The sequence below is a fragment of the Anser cygnoides genome, chromosome 13 (assembly GCF_040182565.1).
Source record: "Anser cygnoides isolate HZ-2024a breed goose chromosome 13, Taihu_goose_T2T_genome, whole genome shotgun sequence".
Lineage (NCBI taxonomy): Eukaryota > Metazoa > Chordata > Aves > Anseriformes > Anatidae > Anser > Anser cygnoides.
Window position 1 is genome coordinate 20,128,911 of NC_089885.1, and position 22,906 is coordinate 20,151,816.

General features: G+C 53.8%; 2 protein-coding genes across 3 annotated transcripts; both read right to left on the reverse strand.

Annotated features, from left to right (window-relative positions):
• Nucleotides 1-227: 227 nt before the first annotated feature.
• Nucleotides 228-8,491, reverse strand: GPR174 (G protein-coupled receptor 174). Its single transcript, XM_013192258.3, has 2 exons — nt 8,369-8,491; nt 228-3,577 (listed from the first exon to the last, which is right to left on the reverse strand). The coding sequence occupies exon 2, from the start codon at nt 2,978-2,980 to the stop codon at nt 1,994-1,996; it is 987 nt and encodes a 328-aa protein (XP_013047712.2). The 5' UTR covers nt 2,981-3,577; nt 8,369-8,491; the 3' UTR covers nt 228-1,993.
• Nucleotides 8,492-13,597: 5,106 nt separating this feature from the next.
• Nucleotides 13,598-19,009, reverse strand: LOC106042992 (putative P2Y purinoceptor 10). 2 transcript variants are annotated; one of them, XM_013192253.3, is made up of 2 exons: nt 18,619-19,009; nt 13,598-15,456 (listed from the first exon to the last, which is right to left on the reverse strand). In XM_013192253.3, the coding sequence occupies exon 2, from the start codon at nt 15,404-15,406 to the stop codon at nt 14,291-14,293; it is 1,116 nt and encodes a 371-aa protein (XP_013047707.2). In that variant the 5' UTR covers nt 15,407-15,456; nt 18,619-19,009; the 3' UTR covers nt 13,598-14,290. The 2 variants fall into 2 exon arrangements, with proteins under 2 accessions (XP_013047707.2, XP_066860929.1); XM_067004828.1 differs by lacking the exon at nt 18,619-19,009 and adding an exon at nt 16,781-18,591.
• Nucleotides 19,010-22,906: the final 3,897 nt, after the last annotated feature.

Consider the following 22,906-nt stretch of genomic DNA (forward strand, 5'->3'; position numbering starts at 1 on the left):
TGGTGCTGGGGGCTTCATTCCCATCCCAAAGAAAACACCACGCAACTCACAGCCTGATGGACCTAAGGGAAAACACTCCGTTTGGGGTGGGTCTGAAACATGTAGGTGTTCATAAAATGGCACAAAAGCTTAAAATTGTGCATTATCTTAAAATACAAGCACTGAACTGATGCGTGCCTGACGTGCCTCAGTCAGCTGGAAGCTGTTGTGTGTGCTCGGTTGTGTTTTCTCCAGGTGCTTGGGAGGCAGCGGTGCTCCAGGAGCTGCCCCGCATGGTTTGTAAGCAGGAACTTACTGGTGATGCAGGCAGCTGAAGGTTTGAGAGCAAGCCAAGAATTGCATTTAAAATTGGGAAGAAAAAATAAAAAAAAAAAAATAAAGAAAAGATTTATTACATGCAACAGGAAATGCAAGCAGATACTGGAAAATAAATAGTTTTTTTTTTATTGTTGTGAACAAATTACAGTGTGCTGCTCGGTTTCTGCAAATTAGTGGTGCATACTCAGCTGAACGCATGTACAGACACAGGCTGGCAGTGTGGGTGGGGTGGTTTATTATATAGAGGGATTTTAAAAGTTTTAAAAAAAAGTCTTTCCGTGTTCCAACAGTCTCTGGAATTCACATCATTTTTCTACAAAATGTTTTCATAAATAAAATCTATAAAACAGTATTTGCATTAAATAAAATCTAATATCACAGTATTTTTACATTTCAAAATGTAACATTTCAAACGTTCACATAACAACAGATTATACAAGAAGGTGCAAATAAAGTATCAGTGGAGCACGAAGCTTCTGTTGTTTGATTTTAAAGATCTTACTATTAAAAATACATCCACATTTGAATATTTCTCTCAGATTTTTAAAGCCACCTGCGAGGTAGCTCCTTGCACTCGGCATACAGTGAGTTCCCATCACAGTAAACTTCAGAAAGCTCGGCTTCCTGTGCCCCGTCTTAACGAAGCTGGTGCTAATGACTTGAACTTCACTAAGGTGGCTTTTTTACGACTACAGGAAGTTATCCCAACCCCAAAATCATCGACTCCTGGACGCAGGGGCAGTTCACCGTAATACTGATGATAACACCACAGCAGGTGTTATGGTGCAGTCTCTTGTCAGTGAAAGGGGAACCGTTTACCCCGTTTTTGGAGAAGAAAAAAAAAGGAGCTGAGAGGCTCACCGGACCTTTACCCTGACTAAATACCCTCAAAGCAGAGCCCTGTGTTTAAGGCTTGTCACAGGCAGCAAAAGGGGCCACTCGTGGCATTTTGCTACTTCTTACCCTGATCCAGAAATGACCTGATGGTTAAAAATGGCTGATGGTAGGGAAAAAAAATAGTGTCTGGGCACTTGATTGGCACTGTGATTTGGGGAGCCGTCAACTGATGCACCCCCAGGATCGAGTCCTGGGTGTTTACTGACGCAGCCAGGCCTTCGGGGCGACCTGAGGCCTCAGGCACATGTAGACATTAAAGTTGTTGTGCCAAAACGTTGCTTCAGAAAAATATAACACTGGGCCACGTGCTAACTTTAGGACTGAATTCTTGCTGGATAGGGAAACTCCCAAGTCTTGGCAGCCTCTTGCGTGGTGCCAGGGTGCGTGACCGGGATGTGTGCGGGTGGCAGCGGGGCAGGGCTGCGCGGCCTGATCCTGCCAAGGCCCAGCTCGGGAGCGGGGCCTGTGGGAATTACATGGCGGTGCTTACACAGGGAACATTTGCAGCCAAAGTATTAAATCATCGGGGGGGCTGGTCAGGCTTTTTTTGTTGTATTTTTAGCTCAGATCCTCCCTGGGGCCAGCAGAAGCATGCCTGAGGAGCCGCTCTTGGTGTCACAGAATCACAGACTGGTGAAGGTTGGAAGGGACCTCCAGAGATCACCGAGTCCTGCTCGAGCAGGGTCACCTGGAGCACGTGTCCTGGGGGAGCAGATCAGCCAGAGGCTAGACCTGCATGAGCACCTGCGGTCCGGGGCCGTGCCCGGGGCAGCCAGCGCTAGCAGTCCGTGGCCTCCTCCTGCAGCGTGGCCTGGGAGTGCTTCTTGCCGCAGCTGTGGCTGTGCAGCTGCACGCTCTCCTGCAGCTCCTGCCGGGACAGCCGCCTCCGGAACTCGTCCGTAGTGAAGTAGTAGAGGATGGGGTCCACGCAGGAGTTGAGGCTGGCAAGGCACAAGGCTACGGCGTGAAACAGGGAGATCACCTCCTGGACGCGGCAGTTTTTAATCTTTTTGGTTTTGACAAAGAAATCCAGTGGAAAGCTGATGTGATAAGGCGCAAAGCAAATCAGAAATACCAGAGCGCAGGTGAGAATCATCTTCAAAGCCTTTTTTTTCTCTCCAAGATCAGGCGAAGCGACATTTTTTTCTTTTAATGATAAGATAGTCTTCCACGAGCAATATACGATGATAAAAAGGGGTGTTATGAACCCCACCAATTCACCTAGCGTCATCATTGCAACGGCGGTGGGAAGGTCAACTTCCCGCACGGGGAGGTCCACAAAGCACTTGTTTGCAACATTCGCTTCTTCGCTTCTCAGCAGAGGGAAAGGCAAACAGCCAATGCAGACCACGATCCACCCAGCAATGCTGATGTACACATCACAAATGCGTTTGCAGTCGCTGAATCTGAATGGGTACATAAGAAACAAAAGCCGCCTCACGCTGATGCAAACCAAGAAGTAGATGCTGGCGTACATATTGACATACTTCAGGTAGAAACAAAGCATGCAGAGGCCTGATCCAAACTCCCACGTCCCAGTCAAGTAGTAGAAAATCCTCAGAGGCAAGGATAAAACCTGCGATAAGTCAGCGATGGCTAAATTGATCATAAATATTACGGCCCGTTTAGTCTCTTTCATGTACCCGTAAAAGACCCACAAAGCCAATACGTTTCCTATTAGTCCAGGGACGAGGATGAAAGTGTACGTAGCTGCATAGTAGGGCTTGAGGTTGGTGCTGTTGGAGCAGGTTGAGCTGTTCTCCATGGCTGGGCTCTAGATTCGTGCTCAGCTCTGGTTCCTTCCCCCAGAGCCCCCAGGGGCTGTGCGTAGATGGCGAGCAGAAGAGCTGCGAGCTCAGAAGCACCTCTGTCCCAAGCCGTTGCCTTCCTGCCTTTCGGGCACTGGTCACCTTTGCTCTTCATGAAGTCTTCTGCTGTGCCAACGTAGGCATGTGCGGTCAGCACTCCAGCACAATAACATGGTCCTCACAAGCACTCTGCAGCCAGGTTGTCCTGAGGTTGTTGGTGCTTAAATAAACAGGTGTAAACCTCCTTCAGCCCTGGTGTTTGCGCATGAGGCTTCAGCTGGGCGATCCTGTCCCATCTGGTGAGGAGCTCTGCTCTGGATTCATTCAAGTCCTGCTTGTATTGTACGTGTCCTTCCTGCTTTTTCAGAAGTTACCCGACCTTAATGCAGCTGCTTGCAGTGCTGGCAGAGCTGAGATCCCCGTGGAGAAATCCATCTTTACGTGTTGAAGCAGTCGACAGTCCAGCGCCAGGTCTGCACCCTCGGTCACCTTTTGGGTGGCATTTCAGCCCCTTCCCTCAGCGCAGGAGTCTGACGGCAGGCGCGGCCCCGCAGCTGAAAGACAGAGAGGTGCAGTTACAGCGCTGCACGGAGCCACGGGTCGCACGCAGCAAAGCCTGCAGGAGGACTGCAGGAGAGGGGGGAACATCCCTCTTTAACAGCAACCCCTCGCTAGCAGCACTGCGGTGGTCAGCTCTTCGCCCCTCTACCCCGCTCCACCTCTCACCCAAGGGAAGCCGGTGTCAAACCACTGAGGAACAGATAGAAAATGGGTTTAATTGCTGCTGCACACAGCCCACCCTGCAGCAGCTCCATCATGGGGCAGATTCAGCTCGTGCCTGCTTTCTGCAGCCCACAGCCCCAGGACCGTCCTCCCCGTGGGTTCGACACTCCCGTGGACTCCGGGAAAGTCCTTCAGAAACTTCCCACACTCACCACGGCTACGAAGAACTGAGAAGATGACGGAAAGAAATGTGCTGCTCGTGTAAATGGCCCTGTGCATTTTCATGTAAATCTTCCATCAGCACAGACGCCGGTGCTGCACCTCGGCGGCGTGGGAGCCCCGGGACGGCGGCTTTCACCAAACCGTCAGCATTTGCAGGCAAAAGGGCGGCGTGGGCGGCGCGGACGGCGGCTGTCAGCTCCCTGCCAGGGCTTTCTCTTGGAAAGGCAGAGAAAAGGCTCGGCCTCCGCCACTCATAAGGTGCACCAGCACAGGTGCTGCCGCAAAGCAGCACGTGTTTTTTTTTTGGGGGGGGGCCAACTTTTTCATTTTTCTTTTGAAAATAAGACATTCGTACTGTAAGCAGGGACAAGTTGCCTGTTTATTAAATGCTTTTTGCCACAGAACAACACACACTTTCTCCCAACGGTGTTTTCTGAGCCTTTCCACTAGCCACCTTGTGAGCAGGCGTGCTGCGGCCATCGGAAATACCAGGTGTCATTTCCCCGTAAACTAAGCTGACTGTAGGATGACTTTGTTTAAAAATCGCATAGTGGGCAGCTGATAATATCTGAATATGTCAGACCAAAAAAAACAAAACAAACAAACAAAAAAACCAACCAACCAACCAAAAACCAGATCTAATAAATATAGAGGGAATTCAGATCTTTGATCGGCCTTTCTCCAGGTCACCTTTTGCTTCAGCATGAAGAACCAAACCTACAGGTCCAAGTGAGGAAGGTGTGCTACCACGTGATGTGCACAAGGCACATTTATAGATTAAAAATTTCATCCTGCTGCAATCCGTGATGCTTGTTCCTGTGCTTTGAGGCACAGGTGCTAAAATACGAACTTTTTTAGTGAGGCTGATGTTCAGCACTTGTCGGTGTGATTGCACCGCAACTTTGGAGTAGCTTTCTGTGAAACTACAAAATCTGCCAAAGGAAACTGTTCTCAGGGCAGCTTTTATGTGCCCATTTATTTTATTTCTCTTGCCATACCATTGAGTGATGAGTCCAAAGACACTGAGATGTTTTCCTCTTTCCAGGGAGCCCACATCCAACTCAGCCAGTAGAGCAAAAGGGCTCAAGAAATAATCTCATTCAACTCCAGAGGCGCCCATTAACGAGCCGTGGGGTCAGCTAGCCTCCTCTGCGAAGACTTTCCAGTCCTGCTATTAATTCTGAGGCTGACCTCCAGGGCAAAAACCTGCACGATTAATTCTAGAAATGTGAGTAATCTCTCAGTCATGTAGGAAAACTAACTGGTGCTTACCTACTCGTTGGTTTATCAGTCATGGGTGGGGAACTGGGGCTGAGGGCTTCAGTTTCCATTTGCTTTACTGGCACCAGTAGCCGAGGTGCGTGAGGATAGGACAGGGTTTTGGCAGCGCCTGGTGCACTCCCGTGAGCTTCCCAGGGGAGGTTCAGCATCGTGCAGCGTGGGTAAAGACCCCTCCAGGACAAACCGTCGCTGGGTACACAAGCTGCCTCTGTAGCTGCCCGTGTTTCGCCCTCCCCACTGCCCAGGGACTTTCCTGCTACCCCCGCCTGGGCAGAGATGCTGCTGCGGCCCCGGGGGCCCCGAGAGCCCCAGTGCAGGGGGGCAGCATCACCCGCCCCGTGGTGGTGAGAAAGTGCTCTTTGGAAATCCCGGGCAGTCACATTGCACAGCGCAGTGGTTCAGCCAAAAGCGCTGCGTAAAAACCAGCAGGAGGCTAAAAAAAGCTTCAGAAAGAGGAAATTTTGCTTCACGTCATCTGCACTCGTCTCTCGTCGGCTCAGGGCGCCTGTTGGGGGGGGTGAGGCTCTCCCCAGGCACGACTTCCTTCTTCCTCCTGACCTTTTTTCCCCTCTTCATTTTGCCAAGGAGACCCCACAGCCAGTCGCTTTAGGGTGCTTGATGAAGACGGTTCGTTTGTACTTAACGAGCCACGAACACCAGGTGAGGTTTGCAGCCAGCCGTTTACGGGCCAGGACATGACAGAGCCGGGCACACGAGTCTGCAAGCTCCACCAGCAAGCCCTGCAGCCTTCACCCCAACAAGCAAAGGCAGCGCAGCTGCTAAAGCCCAGCACAGCTCCTAAAGCCCAGCACAGCTCCTAAAGCCCAGCACAGCGGGGATTTCAGCTGGCAGCTCAGGGTCCTGATGAAGCCATGTGGGTGGAGGTGTTGGGGTGTGCGCATCCCTCCCATGGGTACCAGCGAGGGGGCACAGCATCACTGCCCGGTGCCCGGGCTTTGTACGGCCCTGGAATTGTTGCTGTCCTGTTGTGGCAGCGGTAACCACCAGTAATAACAGTAATAATAGTAATAATCATCATCATCATAAGTAATAAATAAAAATATAAGTTATGCAAATATAAACCCGCTTCTGGGTTTAAAAAAAAAAAAAAAGTCTTCTCTCTCCTGAAGCAGTTTTCTGGTAGACATTTGGGTTTCTACCTCCTTCCCCAGGGGCAGTTTTACCTCCTGCTGTGTTAACTGTGGAAATTTCTCTCTTTACTTCTTTGGTAGCATCTGCCCGCGGAAGCCACAGTGAGTTTTTGTTGGCCATCCTCATGGTCTCATTTACTTTGCCTCTTCTGAAACTTCACCGTGCTTGGCCCGAAGCAGCACAGACCCTGCCTTTCTGCGTTCCTGGTTGCCCTGGCACAGAGCAGACACCTCCAGGGTTACATCAGGAGCTGTGTGCTGCGTCCCAGCCCTGGGTACCGGTGGCCTCCCGAGCATCCATCTGCTCGTGCAGCACCCGTCCTGCATTGAGCACCAGCCGCACGGTGGGTTGCCAGAATAAATTTGCCAACGCCGTGTTTGCGAGGCGATACCAACACAGCCAGCTTGTTTTGATTCAGCTGCAGAGAACCCGAGCAGGTGCCTGTTCATCATCGTCTGTGGTTACTCCAAACACGAGTCACTAAAGTGCTGAATGCTCATTACGGGGAAAAAGCAGGGAAACAGCCAAGATGTTACAGGTTGGGGCTGTGGGGCATTGGCACAGCAGGATGAAGAGGTTTCTTTCTGTTGTTCATCCTTCACATCTTGTTTGCTCCTGCTCAGGGTATCGGTGCTTCCAGCCTTGCCTGTGCTCCCCACGTTCCCAGCCTGTGTCCATGCTGGCTGGGTGTGGGGGGATGGAGAGGTTTTGGCTGTCAGGTAAGCCAGCAAGGTGCCGAAACACCCCTGAGTACCATAAATCCCCACCACGCACTCCTGGGACTCCTTTTGGGAGGGATTGGGCATTTCATCTGCCCCAGAGAGCTGGCTGGAGCCGTGGGTCTGCCGTGGGACAGTCAGCCCGGCCGGCAGGGGGATTTCAGTTGGGTAAATCCCACAAATGTGCAAGAAAACATAAACACTCTGGTTTAATTCCTGGTGACATATACCGCTTGTATCTTTTAACCATCTGCCCAAGCTCTTCTCCTCTTTTGTTGGTATTTATCCCAGCTAAAAATGGAAAATGTACCCCAAGCAGCAGAACAGGCTGTCAGCCTGGTGCCCACACCCTTGTGCCCCTTCCCTGGCACCCACCGATGGCCCTGGTAGGAAGAAGCGACATCGAACACCAAAGCCACAAGTTTTCCACCCAAACTGTTGGTGCACACCCTCGGGGCACAGCCACATGCCCGTGGCATGGAGCTGGAGCAAGCGGAGCCAGCGCTCCCGCAGTGCCGGCTCTATCCCAGCACCACGCACCAGGTTCGCCGGGCACCAGCAGGGACAGAAGCCCTTTTTCCTTTTCCACGAGGTTTTGCCATTGGGTGGCAAAAATTGCTGGTGGAAAGTCAGCATGCTGCATGCTGCATGATGCAAAGAGCAGCCCATTTAGTAACACTCAGACATGCTGAAGTGGGACCTGAAGCAAGGAGTAAATACACCGCTTGTAGGCACGTGCTGGTGGAGCCCGCGCTATATGGTCCCCAAAAGCCCCCCTCGAGCTGTGTCCCTGCTCCCGTCCCCTCCTGGCAGCCACCAGCTCTGCCCAGGCTGGGAATCGCCCAAACCGGGCACAGGACCTCAGGGTGCTCCTGGGGCAGTGCTGGGGAATGGGGCTGGGGACCCGGCGGCTGGGCTGGAGCCATGCCCCTCTCGCTGCCGTGCGCGGGGCCTGCGGCCAGCACTTGCAGGAACTTCTGAAACATGGAGACGGCGAGCGGCTCCTTGCCCTGCCCAGGGTCACTTCCTGAGCACCAGCTCACCTGCCCAGCCCAGTCTCCTTGATTTTCATCGCTTAATTCTGAGGACCCGTGGTGGTTAATTTGGCGCCCCACCTGCCTCTCCGCTGGGCACCCCCAGCCCTCTCTTAATGCAAGAAGCACAAAACCCACATGGCGATAATAACTAAAGAAAGCGCGATCTAAACTTTGAATCGAAGACAACGGGGGATGAGAAGCGTGCTCCTACCTTGGCAGGCTCGGCTGGCTGCGCCCCTGGAGCCCCGCTGCGGGTGCGCGCTTCCACCCCTCCCGGCACGCAAAGCAAAAGTGCAACTGCTGCGAGCGTGCAGCCTGCGCCGGCGCGGGGCCCTCCCCGCCAGCCCTGGTTTATTTCTGCTCGTTGTGCCAACAGGTCAGAGCTGGACCTGCTCTTTTTTTTTTTTTTTGCCCTTTTCTTTTTTTTTTTGTGGTGAAGGGAGGTATCGAGGCGCCGCTGGGTTTGGTGTGTTTTGGAAACTGCCGCAGCGGCGCGGTGGTTCCTGCTCAGCTCGGCGGGGCTGTGGCCCCAGCAGGGCTGGGGGGACCCCAAGGGCTTGGTGGCCCCAGCAGCGCCCCAGTGGCATTGTGCAGGCACCTGTGGGCACCAGCAGGGGCTCTGGGCACCAGCAGGGGCTCTGGGCCAGCACCTTCTTGCAGAACACCCCTTCTGCGAGGACACGGAGCTGATGAGACCGAAAGCTGTACTAGATGTTTCATCACTCAGTTTCTTTTCTCTTTCCCCATTCTCTCCTCTGCCAAAGGAAATTATTTCACTCTTTTTTCATTCCCCACCACAGGGGCCATGGGCACGGGCCAGGGCTGCTTTCCCCGTGGGTTCCCAGCACCGCTCCGCTCGCTGGTGCCCAGCACAAACCCGCCTGGCCAGGGACAAGACTTGTGGATTCACACGTTTCTAATGCAGAAACACTTGCTCATCTCTGTATTTAGTTCTTCTTCCCCCCCTGCTGATGACAAATACAGAAATGGAAGATCTGAAAAGCCATGAGAAAAACGAGCGTGTGTGCTAATTGACGTTTTCTTGGCCCTGGGTGGGCGCACGTTGGGGTCAGTGGGCAGAGGGCCAGTGACCGAGGGTGCAAAGGGAATAAGATCTCCTTATGGGAACTCAGCGTTGGCAAAGGGATTCCTGCCCTGGGGCAAGCAGTGCCAGGGCCAGATCCTGTTGGGAAACCACAGCCTGGTGCACAAGGGGGTAAAGTCTGTGTCACCCCTGTGCCCTCCTGTTCTGCCTCTGCGTCTGGTGCAGGGCACTCAGGAGCCCTTTCCATGTTAGCTACACGGGACGTCATTCTGGGAGGCTGCGAGCCCAGATAACTGCTGCTTTGCAGGGATCTGCCAACATTGGGGTGGCCGTCGGCTCTTCCATGTCCATCTCCCGAAGCAGAAAGGTGGCAGAGCCCAGGTCTGAGCCCCTGTCACCCATGGTATCGCCAGAGAGGACAGTGCTGCCCGTGGAGGTGGAAGGAAAGGGACTGCTGGGGCAGGAGACCCTGCACCCCCTGCATCAGGGGATGCTTCAAAAACTCCTTGTGAAGCTTATCACGGCCCCATTTGGGCTTCCTCAAAAGAAGGAGGTTCTCCAGGGTCATTGCTCTGCTCTGCAAGTGCTGCGCTGAGAGCAGCCTCAGGGACACAGAGGTGCAGGGACACAAGGTCACGGGGACACAAGGTCACAGGGACAATGCTCCGGTCCCTGCAGTGGCACAGCTCCTTGCTGAGGAGCATCACCAGAGCACAGAGGCACTTGCCTGTTTGAGCAGCTCACGCTCCTGCTATATAAAGCTTACAGCCATTGTTTCGGAAGCCTGGTGATTGCTTAATGTGGGATAATTAATCTTGTGTGGGAGCCGCTGCTTTCAGCGCCGTGCTAGCTTCACCACAGAGTTGTTCTCTTGGGCTCTGGGGTGGATCAATCTGCTGCTTCTTTTAGAATAAAAGCACCCGGGAGGTTGGTGCTTCAGCGGGGCTGGTGGCCTTGTGGCATTGCCCCGAGACCCTGCTGAGATGCCGGCTCATTCGCGCTGCTCCCGCAGGGTTTCTGTAATTGCATCGAGCGCTGGGAAGCTTCCCCGAGCGCGCTGCGCCTCCTGGCAGCTGCCTGCGCACGGTGCTCTTCGCAAAGGGCTTTCACCTTAGCAGTTGCAAAAGAACCCTTTTTCCCTCCCCAAAACCATGTGATGTAAAACCGGGCGATCCCCAGGCTTCTGAATCATAGAGCTTGCCGAATAACTGCCTGACAATGGGGCTAGCTGGGCAAAGCGGGAGCCAGCCTGCTGCCGTGTGCTGCATCTCAGCTGAGCTGCACCCCCTGCAGAGCCTGCCCGGGGTCACGTCACGCCTCTGCCGCCTCGTGCTGCGGGGTTTGCTGCTGCTGCAAGAGACAACAAAGCGCCAGGAACAAAGGCAGCACCAAAAACCTCTCGATTCCTGAACAGCGGCCGGGTTCCGAAAATGTTACCTTTCCTTTTCCTGCTCAGATGTGCAGCGGGTGCTCAAGTTTGCACTCTCATTTCTGCGGAAGCCGGCCCGTTTATAAGAAAGCATGGCCCGCCTTTGGGGTGGCAAGAGTGCTTACTGTACAGACAGGCAGCTTGTTTCAAAAACACCTCTTGGAGCATAACCATATCCTGTTTTGCCAGCGCCCCGCTCGGCGCACAGCTGGCGCTCGCGCTGCGCCGTGCTGCGGTCGTCCTTCCCATTTCATGTCACGCTGCAGCCGGCGCAGCCTCACCTTTACCGGCAGCCGAACGCAAGGCTGGAAATTAGGGTGGCTGCCTGCCCGTCTGCCCCAGGGCTGGCCCGGAACACCCAAGGAAGAGGCCAGGGAAGGGCACCCCCGTGGAGCCGGCCGTGCCGCTTTTACCATCCAGTGGCTCAAAAGTTCTGGCTGCGAGTGACTTTCCTCCCCAGCCTCCCTGTCTGCCCACATCAGGGAAATTCTGTCTTTAAAAAAAAATAAGAAATAAAAATCCCCTGTCGGGAGGAGCGGGACTTCAGTGTGGCGGCTCGTGCTGGAAACACCTTGCTGGCAGGATGGGGCTGTGACCGCGCCGCAGCAGAGCTGACCCACGGCAGCCCCGGGCTTGCCAGCACTGGCACAGCCCAGGCTGGGTGGGCACCCAGGCATTTTCCAGGCCCTTTCCCTTCTGCCGTGAGCAGGCATTTGTGGTTTGCGCCGCATCGCTTCGGCCCCGGAGCTGACAAACAGCCCCACATTTCTAAAACCGTGCCACCCCGATAACCATCAGTGACCCGATCTTCAGCTGCTGGCTGAGCCGTGAATCAAAAAATTGGCCTTGGGTGGGATGAAATCACCGCCGTCTGGGAAGCCACTCCCTGGCAACAGCGTTTGCTTTCCGTGCATCTGGGTTACCCTCGGCGCTCAAGCCTGGCTGTGTCTGTTCCTGCGCCAGCCGCGGCACTTTCCCCTCGCTGCAGGGCGAGGACGGGAGGATCACCAAGTGGCCGGGAGCGGCGGCAGGGAGCAGGGTGCCAGCACTCACCGAGCCAGCACTCACCGTGCCTGGGGATCAATCCTTCCCGGGTGTGCAGCGCAGGCTCTGCCACCAGCGGGGTGCTTTTGCAGAGGTGAAGTTGGGAGGCACGCGGTGCCGGAGGCAGGACAAGGTATTTTTAGCAGAGCGGAGCAGCCTTCCTTCCCTTCCTGCGGTGCCCCATAAAGCATTGTGCGCGAGGGGTATCGCCTCGGAGAGCCTTTATTTAGGTACTGGGGAATTTTGTGTGTTTAATTAATTGCGTGTGAATGGAACGACTAATTGCATGTGAGATTTCAGGACACTGCGTTGCCGCAGCTGCAGGCAGAGCTGGGGGTCCCTGGCTGAGCAGCCGGGTTTGCTGCATCCTTCTCATGCCTGCCCGTGCGCCTTGCTGGCCAGGAATCACCGAAGCCAAAATTGTCCCAGACAGCCTGCAGGCTAGGGCAGGCGGATTTCACCTGCGGAGGTGAGCCTGCTGCTATCAGCCTGAGCCCTTGCCCCTTCCTTCCCTTTCTCTCCAGCACTGCGCCTTCCCATTTCAGCAGTTAGCTCGTTCTGGTCCTAAATCTTGCTGGGGATGCCGCAGAGCTGCCGGCCGTGGGACAGGGCGGGCTGGCAGCCACCCGGGCTCCGGCAGGCAGGCGGCAGCAGCCTGCACAAGAAGGGAATTTCCTTGGGTTTGGGCCGGGTTTGGGTAAAACCCAGCACAGCCTTATCTGCCGAAGCAGAACCAGCAAGAGCAACAAGAAAACTTTCACTTAGTTGAAGTTGGGGATGAGAACCAAGTCCTCTCCTGGCATAGCTCTGGTCAGGGAGTTATTAAAGCTGTTATTCAGCAGCAAAATCATTGCTATCCTGTGCGGGTAACCCCCAAAAGGGGGGTTCTGCTCTATTTCCACTGCCAGCCGCGGTGCAGGCAGGGCTGCTCGCAGGAATGGTTGCCGTTATCTGCACGTGACAGCTTGCTGTGAGTTTTTATTTTGCTTTCTTTTTCCTGTTTTCCTCTCGGAGGAAGGGCTGTGTTGCAGAAGCTGCCACAAAGCTGCGCAATCTGCAAACAGACTGGTGAAGCCCCGGCGGTAACGGGAGCTGCTGGGGCAGCTCCATGGCTCTGCCAGGAAGGTCAGAGCTGCCGTAGGGGCTTTGCCTTCGCTCAGCGGGATGTTGTAAATGCCCTGAGAGGTCACCGAGGTCGACCTGGACGTCCACCCCTGGCTCTCCAACGTGCCCCTCTGAAGCAGCTCTTTGCAGCCCTAAAAAGCTTTTTTTTCCCAACCCTCAGTCAAGGGAGGAAACCGCATCCCTTAATTATTCTCTTCTTTTGTGAGAGGAGGAGACTCAGGCCAGCAGGGGACGGTGTGAGCTGGAGCACGGAAAACCCCAAAAAGCATTTCCCCAGGTTGCGTGGGTCTCCCCTCCTCTGCCTTTGACTGGCGAGCAGTGAACTGCACCGCCTGCATGCACCTTGCCAGGAACGCCACATGGGCTGGACATGTGCACCCAATTATCAATAAATCTGTTCTCTATTAAAAAAATCCTCTGCCTACGTTTACTTATGTAATCCTCTGAGGGTTTTTGGCACTGCAGTCACCAACGCCTTAGTGCACGCGAGCAAACCCCGCAGCCCACGGGGCCGTGGTGGTGGGGCTTTTCAGAGCTGCTGGCAGCCCAAGGGGGGCCAGGAGCAGGACAGGCACCCGCTGCACCTCGTGCCATTGCTTTGAGAGAGGTGGCAGTACAGAATTAGCTGATAAAGAGAAAAAATGCAGCTGCCCAAGAAAAAGGTGCTATGGAAATGCTGCCAGGGGGTGGCCGTCAGGGCTCATTGGGGTTCTTTGGGAGCGGCTCGAGTCGGTCCCTACAACCATGGGAGTGTTTGCGAGGGGCAGTGCTGAAAATAACACCCACAGTGCCCAAAGACGTGTTGAGAACATTTTATTTCCTCCCGAGTTTGAAGCCCGAAGGATGCGCTCGGGTCAGGTTTGTAAACGTTTCTCGGTCCCAGCGAGGGCTGGACCCACTTCTGGTTTATGAAGCAGACCCGAGGGGCTTGTGTGACGTCTGTCGATGAGCAGAGGCTTTAGCAACACCCCAAATAACACAGGCTCCTAGATGGCAACACCAACATCTCATCCTCTGCTGCAGTCCCAAGGTCCAGATTTAGTGTTGATTTTCTCGGAGGAGAGAGGTTTGCTCTGCACGCACACCATTACCCATCCTGATCCGGAGCCCGCGGTGTGGAGGGCACAGGCCCGCCCCGCGCCACCCCCGGCAGGATGCAGAAGGGCTGCCAAACACAATAAATGGGCACAAACACTGAAATGACAGCAAAGGCAGGGCACCACACCTAGCTGCAGTCCAGCAGGGGAGAAACACTGATGGTTGTGGCGGCTGTTTGCGATATTTTAGCGACAACACGACGGAGAACACTGTAAGGCGAACGGTCCCTGACACCAACAACACAGCACCCGAACGTCCTTCATCAAAACGTCCTCCTGGGCCCGATCCCAGCACCTGCTGCACACAGGGGTAATTCAGCACGTATGTGGAGACCCAACACGATCTTCACTCAAGCTACGGGAAGCACCTACGCGGAGGGGAACGTCTTCTTTTCAAGAGATGGACTCCAGGAGGAGCTCGTCGGGTGGCACCGGGGGAATTTCCATGCTGTTTATCCGGCCAAAGAGCTTGGGGAGGGACCAAAGCCTGAAGCGCGGCAGGTTTCTCGGCTTGGTGCGGATGTCGTGGCCGGCGTCCGCCACGGAGAAGCTGCTGCGGCTGCGCGCCAGGCGAGCCCGCAGGGCGGCACAGCCGTGCCGCAGCAGCTGGTCCTGGAACTCGGAGGTCATGAAGTAGTAGAGGACGGGATCCAGGCAGCAGTTGAGGCTGGCGAGGCAGAGGGAGATGGGGTGGAAGCGGAGCGTGCTCCTGTGCACGGCGCAGTCCGTGATGATGTTCTCTATCACCATCATGAAGAGGGGGAAGTTGATGTGGTAGGGGGTGAAGCAGATGAAGAAGACGGCCGCGCACATCAGGACCATCCGCAGCGCTCTCTGCTTCTCGCTGGCGTTTTGCAGCTGCGTTTGGCACTCCCGCAGCGACTGCCTCATCTTCCACGTGCAGCAGGCGATGATGCCAAAGGGGATGATGAAGCCAAAGAGCTCCGCCACCGTCACCAGCGCGATGGAGGCTCCCGGCGCCAGCTGCTTCACGGCCAGGTCCGAAAAGCAGGTGTTGGTGCTGTTGGACAGGGCCGGGCTCCTGACGATGGGCAGGGGCAGGCAGGCGGCCCCCACGAAGAGCCAGACGGCTGCGCTGATGGCCGCGTCGTAGCGGCGCTTCCAGTCCTTGGCTCTGAAGGGGTGGAGGAGGAAGAGGTACCGCTGGATGCTGATGCAGGTGAGGAAGCAAATGCTGGCGTACATGTTGAGGTACTTCAGGTAGAAGCACACCTGGCAGAGGAAGCTCCCGAAGGGCCACGTGTGGTTGATGTAGTAATACATCCGCAGCGGCAGCGAGAGGACGTGGGCCAGGTCGGCCACGGCCAGGTTGATCATGAAGATGACGGCTTTGCTCTTCTTGCTGATGAAGCGGCACAGGACCCACAGGGCAGCGCTGTTGGCCAGGAGGCCGGGGATGAAGATGATGGTGTACGTGGCTGCATACAGCGTGGACTGGAAGGCCATCTGCGGGTGGGTGCAGTTCCCAGAGGACGCGTTGCTCTCCATCTCGGCCGAGTCTCCTCGCTCCGCGGCGGATTCAGGCGGGTGGAGGCTTTCTGCGGGCAGCAAAAACAAGCGCTGTGATGCCCCAAACCTCCCAATATTGCCCCTTATTGAATAAATGCACTTCAGGGTGGAAGAACAAGCTGCATATATACAAGGGATTTCAGTGGGGCTGCAAATAAATAGTGGCTTTGAGTGGGCTGATAAAATTGTCCTCTTGGATCCGTGCAGAGGTTCGGGGTAATTAGCCTCAGCAACCGATGGTGCTGGCAGCAGAGCGGAGCAGAGGCCAGCCAGGGAGGTGCAGACAGATCTATCACAGCTCTGGCTCCAGATCCAAGGCTGCTTTCCTAAGCTAATAGCCAGCCGAACGCACGCCAGCCCCTCTGTCGGTCCTGCTAACTCAATTTGGGCGCTCACGGCACACTGTGCAGGCATCGTGTTGTAGCAACAGAAAGGATCTGCCAGCAGCAGCCCAGGCCCTGCAGGAAGACAAATACGCTTGTCTCAGAGCTGCGGCAGGTTTTCTTTTCCCCATTTGCCTGATTCACCTCTCACCACCAGCGCGGGGGCACTGGCGGGTCGTGCGGGGCTCACGGGTACGTGTGGGTCTCCGGAGGGTGACGGATTTGGCCGTCTGGGAGCAAAGCCCCACGCCGTGCAATTTGCCTCCGGGAGATGTGGTGCTGGAAAGGGAGCCTCGGGCAGCCTGCAGGGTGTCAGGACGCCTGTGGTTTCCTTCCAGCAGCCCAGAGCCTGCTCTGGGACAGCCCCAGCAGCTCTGCCATCGCCACCAAGCCCCTCAGCAGCGGTATTTAATTAGGAAGCAGCTTCCCACAGCCCCACACCTGGTGCTTGACACAAGGATGGGTTTCCCAAAGCTAAAGCACCCGCAGCGGGAAGCAGCTCCTGCACACGAGGTGTCAGGGTGAAGGCTCCGACCCTGCTCCTCCTCTGGAGGCAGCTCTGCAGGGGGCTGGCATGCCTCCTGTGCAGGAGGAGGGTGCTGCAGAGAGGGGGTGCTCTAGCCGTGTACAGGGTGCTCCCTCCCTATAGATATATAGGGGGAGAGAGAGAGAGAGAGAGAGGATGCTCCCTCTCTAGATATGTCAGATGATACATATATATATATATAGGATGTTCTCTCTTTCTAGATTTATAGGATGATATATATACATAGAGGATGCTCTCTCTCTCTAGATATATAGGATGATACATATATATAGGATGCTCTATAAAGATACGTAGGATGCTATATATATATATCCCATATCTATATGTTTGTATCTAAAAGGCTCTATATCTTACAGAGTATGCAGGCAGCAGCCTCTTGCTGAGCTGCCCACTGCCCGCACCTCTGCCAGGAGGGTCACCTACCTCCGAGCCCAACCTGGCCGTGGTGCCGGCTGCTGTTTGCTTTCTCCAGGGTTCAGCTGCAAGAACACGAGGCTGAAGTGAAAGCCCGGCGGTGCTGCAGCTGCCACGCTCGTGCACTTTTTGGCTGCTGACCGCACTTGACCCGGCAGCCCCGGGTCAGGGTGTTTCTGCTTTCTCTGCCGAGCTGTGGCAGGGAGCGGGGGCGTCGGGCACGAGGGGACAGCGGGCAGCAAAGCCCCTTCCCTGCGGTCCCTGCAGCATCCTCGCCTGCCTGGAAACCCACGGGAGGCTCGTGCTTGATGCCAGCCTCGCTCCTGGGCTCGTCCAAAGGGTTCCCCTCTCCTGCCACAAGCGTCCAGCCCAAATCCTAAGAGACGTGGGGAGCCGTCTCACCCATTTTCTCCATTTTTTGGCTTTCTGGAAGCCCAGCAGTGTGTGTTTCTCAGCGGGGGGGCAGGACGTTGCTGTTTCAGTGTTTGGTTGACGTCTGTCAGCACCTGGCAAGAAGCAGCGGGGAGCTTTCTGCAAGCCACCGCCAGCTCAGGCCCCAGCCAGAGCTCCTCCAGTGCAATACTTCCTGGCAGAGCGGGGATTTTAATTTATTGGTGCTGGTTTTCTGTTTTCACTGTGTGAGGAGCGTTCACTGCGCCTTGCCCCAGGCCCCTCCGGCCCTCCCTGTCTTTTGCCATCGGTGATGCCAGTTTTGGGGCAGAAACGCTCCCGTGTTTTGGCCGGGCTGTGCCTCAGCGATGGCACCAAGCTTTCACAAAATATTCCCTGCAATTCCTTCATTGTTTTGCTATTCCTTATTTACTTATTTGTTGCTATTGGTGTGACGGGTAAAGCCCTCTCTCAGCCCCAATTCACACACGGCCAGGAGCTGGGGGGCTTTTTTTGTGCGGCAAAGCTGAGTTTTATCCAGCTGTGTGCTGAAATTAATTCCCGTCCTGGCGGGTTTACAGGCTGGAAACACAGAGAGAGAGGGGCAAGGCCATTACTCGTGGATGCAGCACTGCGGTCACTAAGCATCAGTTAGCTTTGCAGTTCTTTAGGACGCTAAGGCAGCTATTACAACACCCACGTTGCCGTTTCCGAGTGTGTTAGCAGTATATTTTTCTGGATGCGTACATGGCTGTCATTATTGGAAATTGCCTGGCTACTCTGAATCACTGCATGCCCCACCCAGCTCTACATTTCTGCGGTATTGCATTTACTGCTCCCAGAGCCACTGGCAAAGGCACCCTCATCTTTTCCACAGGTTTTTTGGACAGACAGTGCTGGACGGGGCTCTGGCCACAGCGGGACGGCACGGCACGGCACAGGACAGGATGGGACAGCAGAGCCTCGCTCTGGTCTGTTCAGTGCTGGGATGCTGGAGGGAAATACAACCAAGTCCAAAAATAAAATAAAATAAAATATAAAACAACGACAAAAAAACTCCACAATTTTGGCTTGGAATAAGTTTTGGATTTCAAGTAGCGGAGGCTTTTTGGAACTTGTGCTTTAAGCAGCAGTTTTGTTTGTTTAATCCAGGCACTGATAGGAAACGCATAAACAGAGCTGATGGGTTACAGCAGCTTCTGTCCGCAACGACAAAGTTTTGGTATTTTCTGTAAAAGAGGCTTTGCCCCGCGCACTGCCACATGCAGCAGCCTCCTGCCCACATGCACACCCCCAGCAAGGCAAGGACACAGACACACCGACGCTGCTGAGGATGTTGCACTAGCCTGTCTGATAAGATCTTGGTGAAAAGAAAAAAAGCCCACCATGACAACGTTGCTCGAAACTGCAATAGCTTCTATCTGCTGAAGAAAGCACGTAGCAGAAACCAAGCTTACCTCCCTGTAGCTCCCATCCTTCAGGGGGAAGACATCCATGCTAGAGAGCAGGAGGAGCGAGCCTTCTGCTGCTATTCCCTACCGGCTTTCGCAGCAGTCCCAGCCCCAGAGGCTCCCCTCCGAACTTCCACATGTTTTCGGAGCGCTGGAATCCTGCCGGCATCTGCAGCCCAGCACGGTGGCTGCAGAACAGGAAATCCTGTAGTTTGTTTCTCTTCGCCACACAAAATGTGTACAGCCTGTGACGTTAAAACAGCTGGAAGGACGATGACATCAGTGCATCCAGTGCCGCGGGACCGAGCCCGCGGACAGGGATTTCTTTCTGTCAGCTCAGAAGTTGTGTTGCACGAATGTGCCCTTCAGTCAAGCTGCTTCTCCTTTTCCCTGCTGTCACTCCCTTGCAAAAAAACTATAAAATACAGAAACAATTTATTTTTCCAGTAAGTACTCACTAAAGGAAAACCAAAAGCTGTATCAGTAGAAACTTACTGAAAGGTAGTAATTTTCTTGCATTTTCTTGGAAGTTTTGTTAACCTCAGACTATTTAGCCTACAGGCTAAATCTTCTAAGGGTTTGGACTTTGTTTCTGAAATAATATAATGGTTTCAGGTTGAAATTTGCCCCTAACTGTATTTTTACAAAAACATAGTGTCCATCATTCCCAATTTCTTTTTTCTTTTTGCCTCCTTTAATTCCTTTCCCATATGTGTAAGTATATATATATATATACACACACACACATCTATATAGATATATATATACTAATTCTTGTACTGCCTGCTGAGAATGACCTTCCTCTTTTGGATTGATGAAAACTGGCCCGCCTGCAGCACAGTGAGACTTCTTATGAGTTGCCTCATTTCCAGCTGACCGATTTTACATGATATACAGTGCCGCAGCTTATGGCCCAGGGCTTGGGAAGATGATACAGCTGCTGGCGTGTTTCCCTTTCCTGTTGTACATAATGTACAGTAGAATATAAGTGTTCTTAGATGATCTTCATCGGTCCCTTTCAAATATCCTATCCTATCCTATCCTATTCATATTTTTTTTTCTTTAATTAGTCCTATGACCCTGCAAAATTAACAGGAACATAACTGTGGAAGAGAAGCGAAAAAAAGGAGCTATCCTAACACGTAACTGCAGTGTAAGCCCCGGCCCAGGGGTGGTGACCTTTCCCCATGGTGTCTGAGCCCTGCCACGAAGCTTCGCTTCGCCACAGCAACGTAGCAAAGGGAGAAGAGGATCCTGCACCTGGAGCTGCCTTCATCTGGTGGATGTGGACTTAAATCCATTAGCCAATGTCCTCAGGAAGGCAAAAGGCAAGGCCACTTTCTACACCAGCCTTTGTGGACATGTCTATGGGCTTATTCATGACTGATTGCTTTCCTTTGAAGAAACCCTACCAACAAATAAGCACCTGAGAAGCCCCGTGTTCGTTGTCTCAGGTGAGAGCAAAGTGATTTGGAAAATGCAAGAGCTGCTTATCATTTATTTTCAATTCCTATGCATCTTTTTTCAGCAGCTGATGCTGACCCTAGGAAGAAATACTGATGCACGAGCATCTGCAAAACGCTGACAGATTTGTAAAAGGGAAGCTGGCCTTCCGCCAGCACATCTCTCTCCGGAGGTGAAAGGTTTATCCCGAAGTGAAGCGGCTGCTTTACCAGGATATCCTGCCTAGGACATCCTCCTTCTGGACTGAGGCTCACAGCCAGCCCTGCACCCAGCCTCCGCGGCCCTATTTTTAGGAAGGTGCCTGCAGGGGGTAACTGGTTCCCGACCAGAGCAAGGGCCAGGCACGTCGGGGCCTTCCCCTGCTCATCGCTCGGTGCTCCTGCAGGAGACAGCAGCCTTCCTCCCTGCTCGCCAGCGCTGGAGGGTCAGCAAGCCTCAAGCCTCTGCCTCAAGCATCTACTGCACCTCTCCGCTCTACTTTCAGCTGCACGTATATTTTTGTCTAGCGTTTCTGCCTCTCTGGCTCATTAACAATACCAAGCATGCCTTTTACTCTGCGCACATTTATGTTTTTAAAGGCAGCAGGCACAAAGGAACTTCCAAATAACTGCGAGACTTTATCTAAGGCCTCCAGATAAAGGCTGTCTTCACTTTTAGACTGGTATCCTGTGGGCAGAAGGCCAAGCGCAGATAATCAGCATCTCTTTGAGCGCTCGGCGTTTAGAAATATCTGACAGGATGCACCTGAAGGATGTATGAAAAACAAGCGTGGGCCATTCGGGAGGAGGAGGAGGAGGAGGCTTTAGTCACACAAAGGGCACCTCGCCCTGTGCTGCAGCGTGCCCGGGGCCATCAGCTCAGGGTCCCTGGGGCTGGGCGAGTCCGTGTGCTTGCCCTACAGAGAAACACATTTTCCTTTGCTCACGGGTGAATTGCTCATGCGCTAGGGGAGGAGCATGCCATGCTCTGGTGCTGCCCAGTTTTCTGTGCCCACAGAGAGGCTGGAGAGAAGGAGCCCTTCTGCTCTGCCCTCTAAGCTGGGATGCAAACCACCAAGGAGGGCTGAGGTGCCTTTCCCCATCGCCGCTCACCTAAGACCCATCTCAAGCCACGCTGCTGCTGGCTGGGTCTGCTCTCATCCAGGGGAAATCCAGCAGGGAAGGGAGGGCACAAAGCCTGGTGTGAATCTTGGGCTCAGATCTTGGTGCGGGTGGCTTGGAGACCTCACCGCATTTCCACCCCGGGCAGCTCCCCTTCAGGATGAGGCCTCGCGTTAAGGTGGCTCCAGCAGTAGGCCCCAGTGGAGCCCTTCAGATCCAGCCTTCAAAAGCCTGCATAGGTGCATCCAGCCTCTTCATCTGGTTAACTCCTGCCTTTGTGGCATCTCTGTTAAAAGAATTTTCTTGTGTTTGCCCGAGAAGCATGAAGACATCTTCTTTCTCACTTGCTGGCAAGTCAGGGCAGCGGGACCAGCGCAGGAGATAATCCAGGAGCAACATCACAAAACGATATTTCTTCCTGCCAAAATAATAAGCACATTGTGTGGTCACAGGAAACGGGGTGAATTACAGGAACTGGAGCTGGGCACATTGTGCCTTGGGTCGTGTGAGAGCGCTGGCAGGCAAAGCCAGCACCTGCAGCACCTCCTAGCCTGAGGGCAGCTGAAATGCTGTCCTCCTCGACCGCTGCGTGCTCTTCTCTTGAAAGACGCTACTGAGAGTTCAGAGGACTTGAACTAAAAGCTCTGAATTTCCCATATGAGTATGCGGAGGACACACTGATGGTCTTTGGTGTGCAGATTAGACAATGCGGTTAAATGGTCTCTTCTGGTGTTGGTGTGTAGGAAAGTTAGTCAAGAAGGTCATGGCAGCCTAGAGTGCAACAGTTCAAAGTGAAAAGAGATTAAGGAGAACTTGAAATTTTCTGAAAGCAGATAGGAAACCAAAGAGGCCTTGACTCGAATGGTTGCAAGTGTTAAGCGTGTGACATTTCTGTACAGGCTGGGGCTGCAGTATGCCACAGGGACCGGCTTTGTGGGAGTCTGAGGGGGCTCAGAGAGAGCAAGGCAGGGGGACGGAGTGACAGCATGAGCAGTTGAGGCTGAGGTGCTCAGGGATGTTGCTGTGGTGACAGGGAACGTTATCTCTTACAGACCTACCAAACTTGTCGGGGGTGTCAGCACTGACTCGCTCATCACAGAAGTCAGGGGAGATAAATGCAAAGTGGCCTCAGAGCAAGCAAGAAAGGAGCGAGTGCTGCTCCCCGCAGGGCTGTCCTCGTGTTGGGAACCTCAGGTCTTGTATTTCCCATGGCGTTCCCCAAACAAGCCTTTCTTCCTGAGATGCAAGGTTAATGATGGGAAGGTCACCCTCATGCTTCAGAAACGCAGAGGCTGGAGCAAGCATTCCCCTGCCAGCTCCACCCTACAACCTGGAGTACGTAGAGGACTATAGTTACCAATTTTTTGGTAACCAATTTTTTACTTTACCTCAGTACCAATCCCATCTTAAATGATGTGAATGCTTCTTCAGGCTGCACAGATCTGGATCTGCAAAGTGATTGCTGGATGAGATACAGAGAGCTGGTTTCCGTGGTCCTGCCTGCAAGTAAAGGCGAGAGCAGCCGCTCCTCCTTACCCGGGTACATCAGGCAACAAAGCTACTCCCACCAAGGATGGGCTGTCCTCTGCATTGCACCCTCCTGTCTTCAAAACACACTTAAATCCAGTGTAAGTGTAATTAAAATAATAATAATAATTAACCACAGTCGAGGGGGGAACGCCTTTCTGTTTTGTATTTAAGAATAACAAACGTTGCTAGTAATCAATGCA

Bases quoted from the DNA above. Each gene is read 5' to 3' on its own strand.
- GPR174 (XM_013192258.3), bottom strand. From the start codon at position 2,980: ATGGAGAACAGCTCAACCTGCTCCAACAGCACCAACCTCAAGCCCTAC.
- LOC106042992 (XM_013192253.3), bottom strand. From the start codon at position 15,406: ATGGAGAGCAACGCGTCCTCTGGGAACTGCACCCACCCGCAGATGGCC.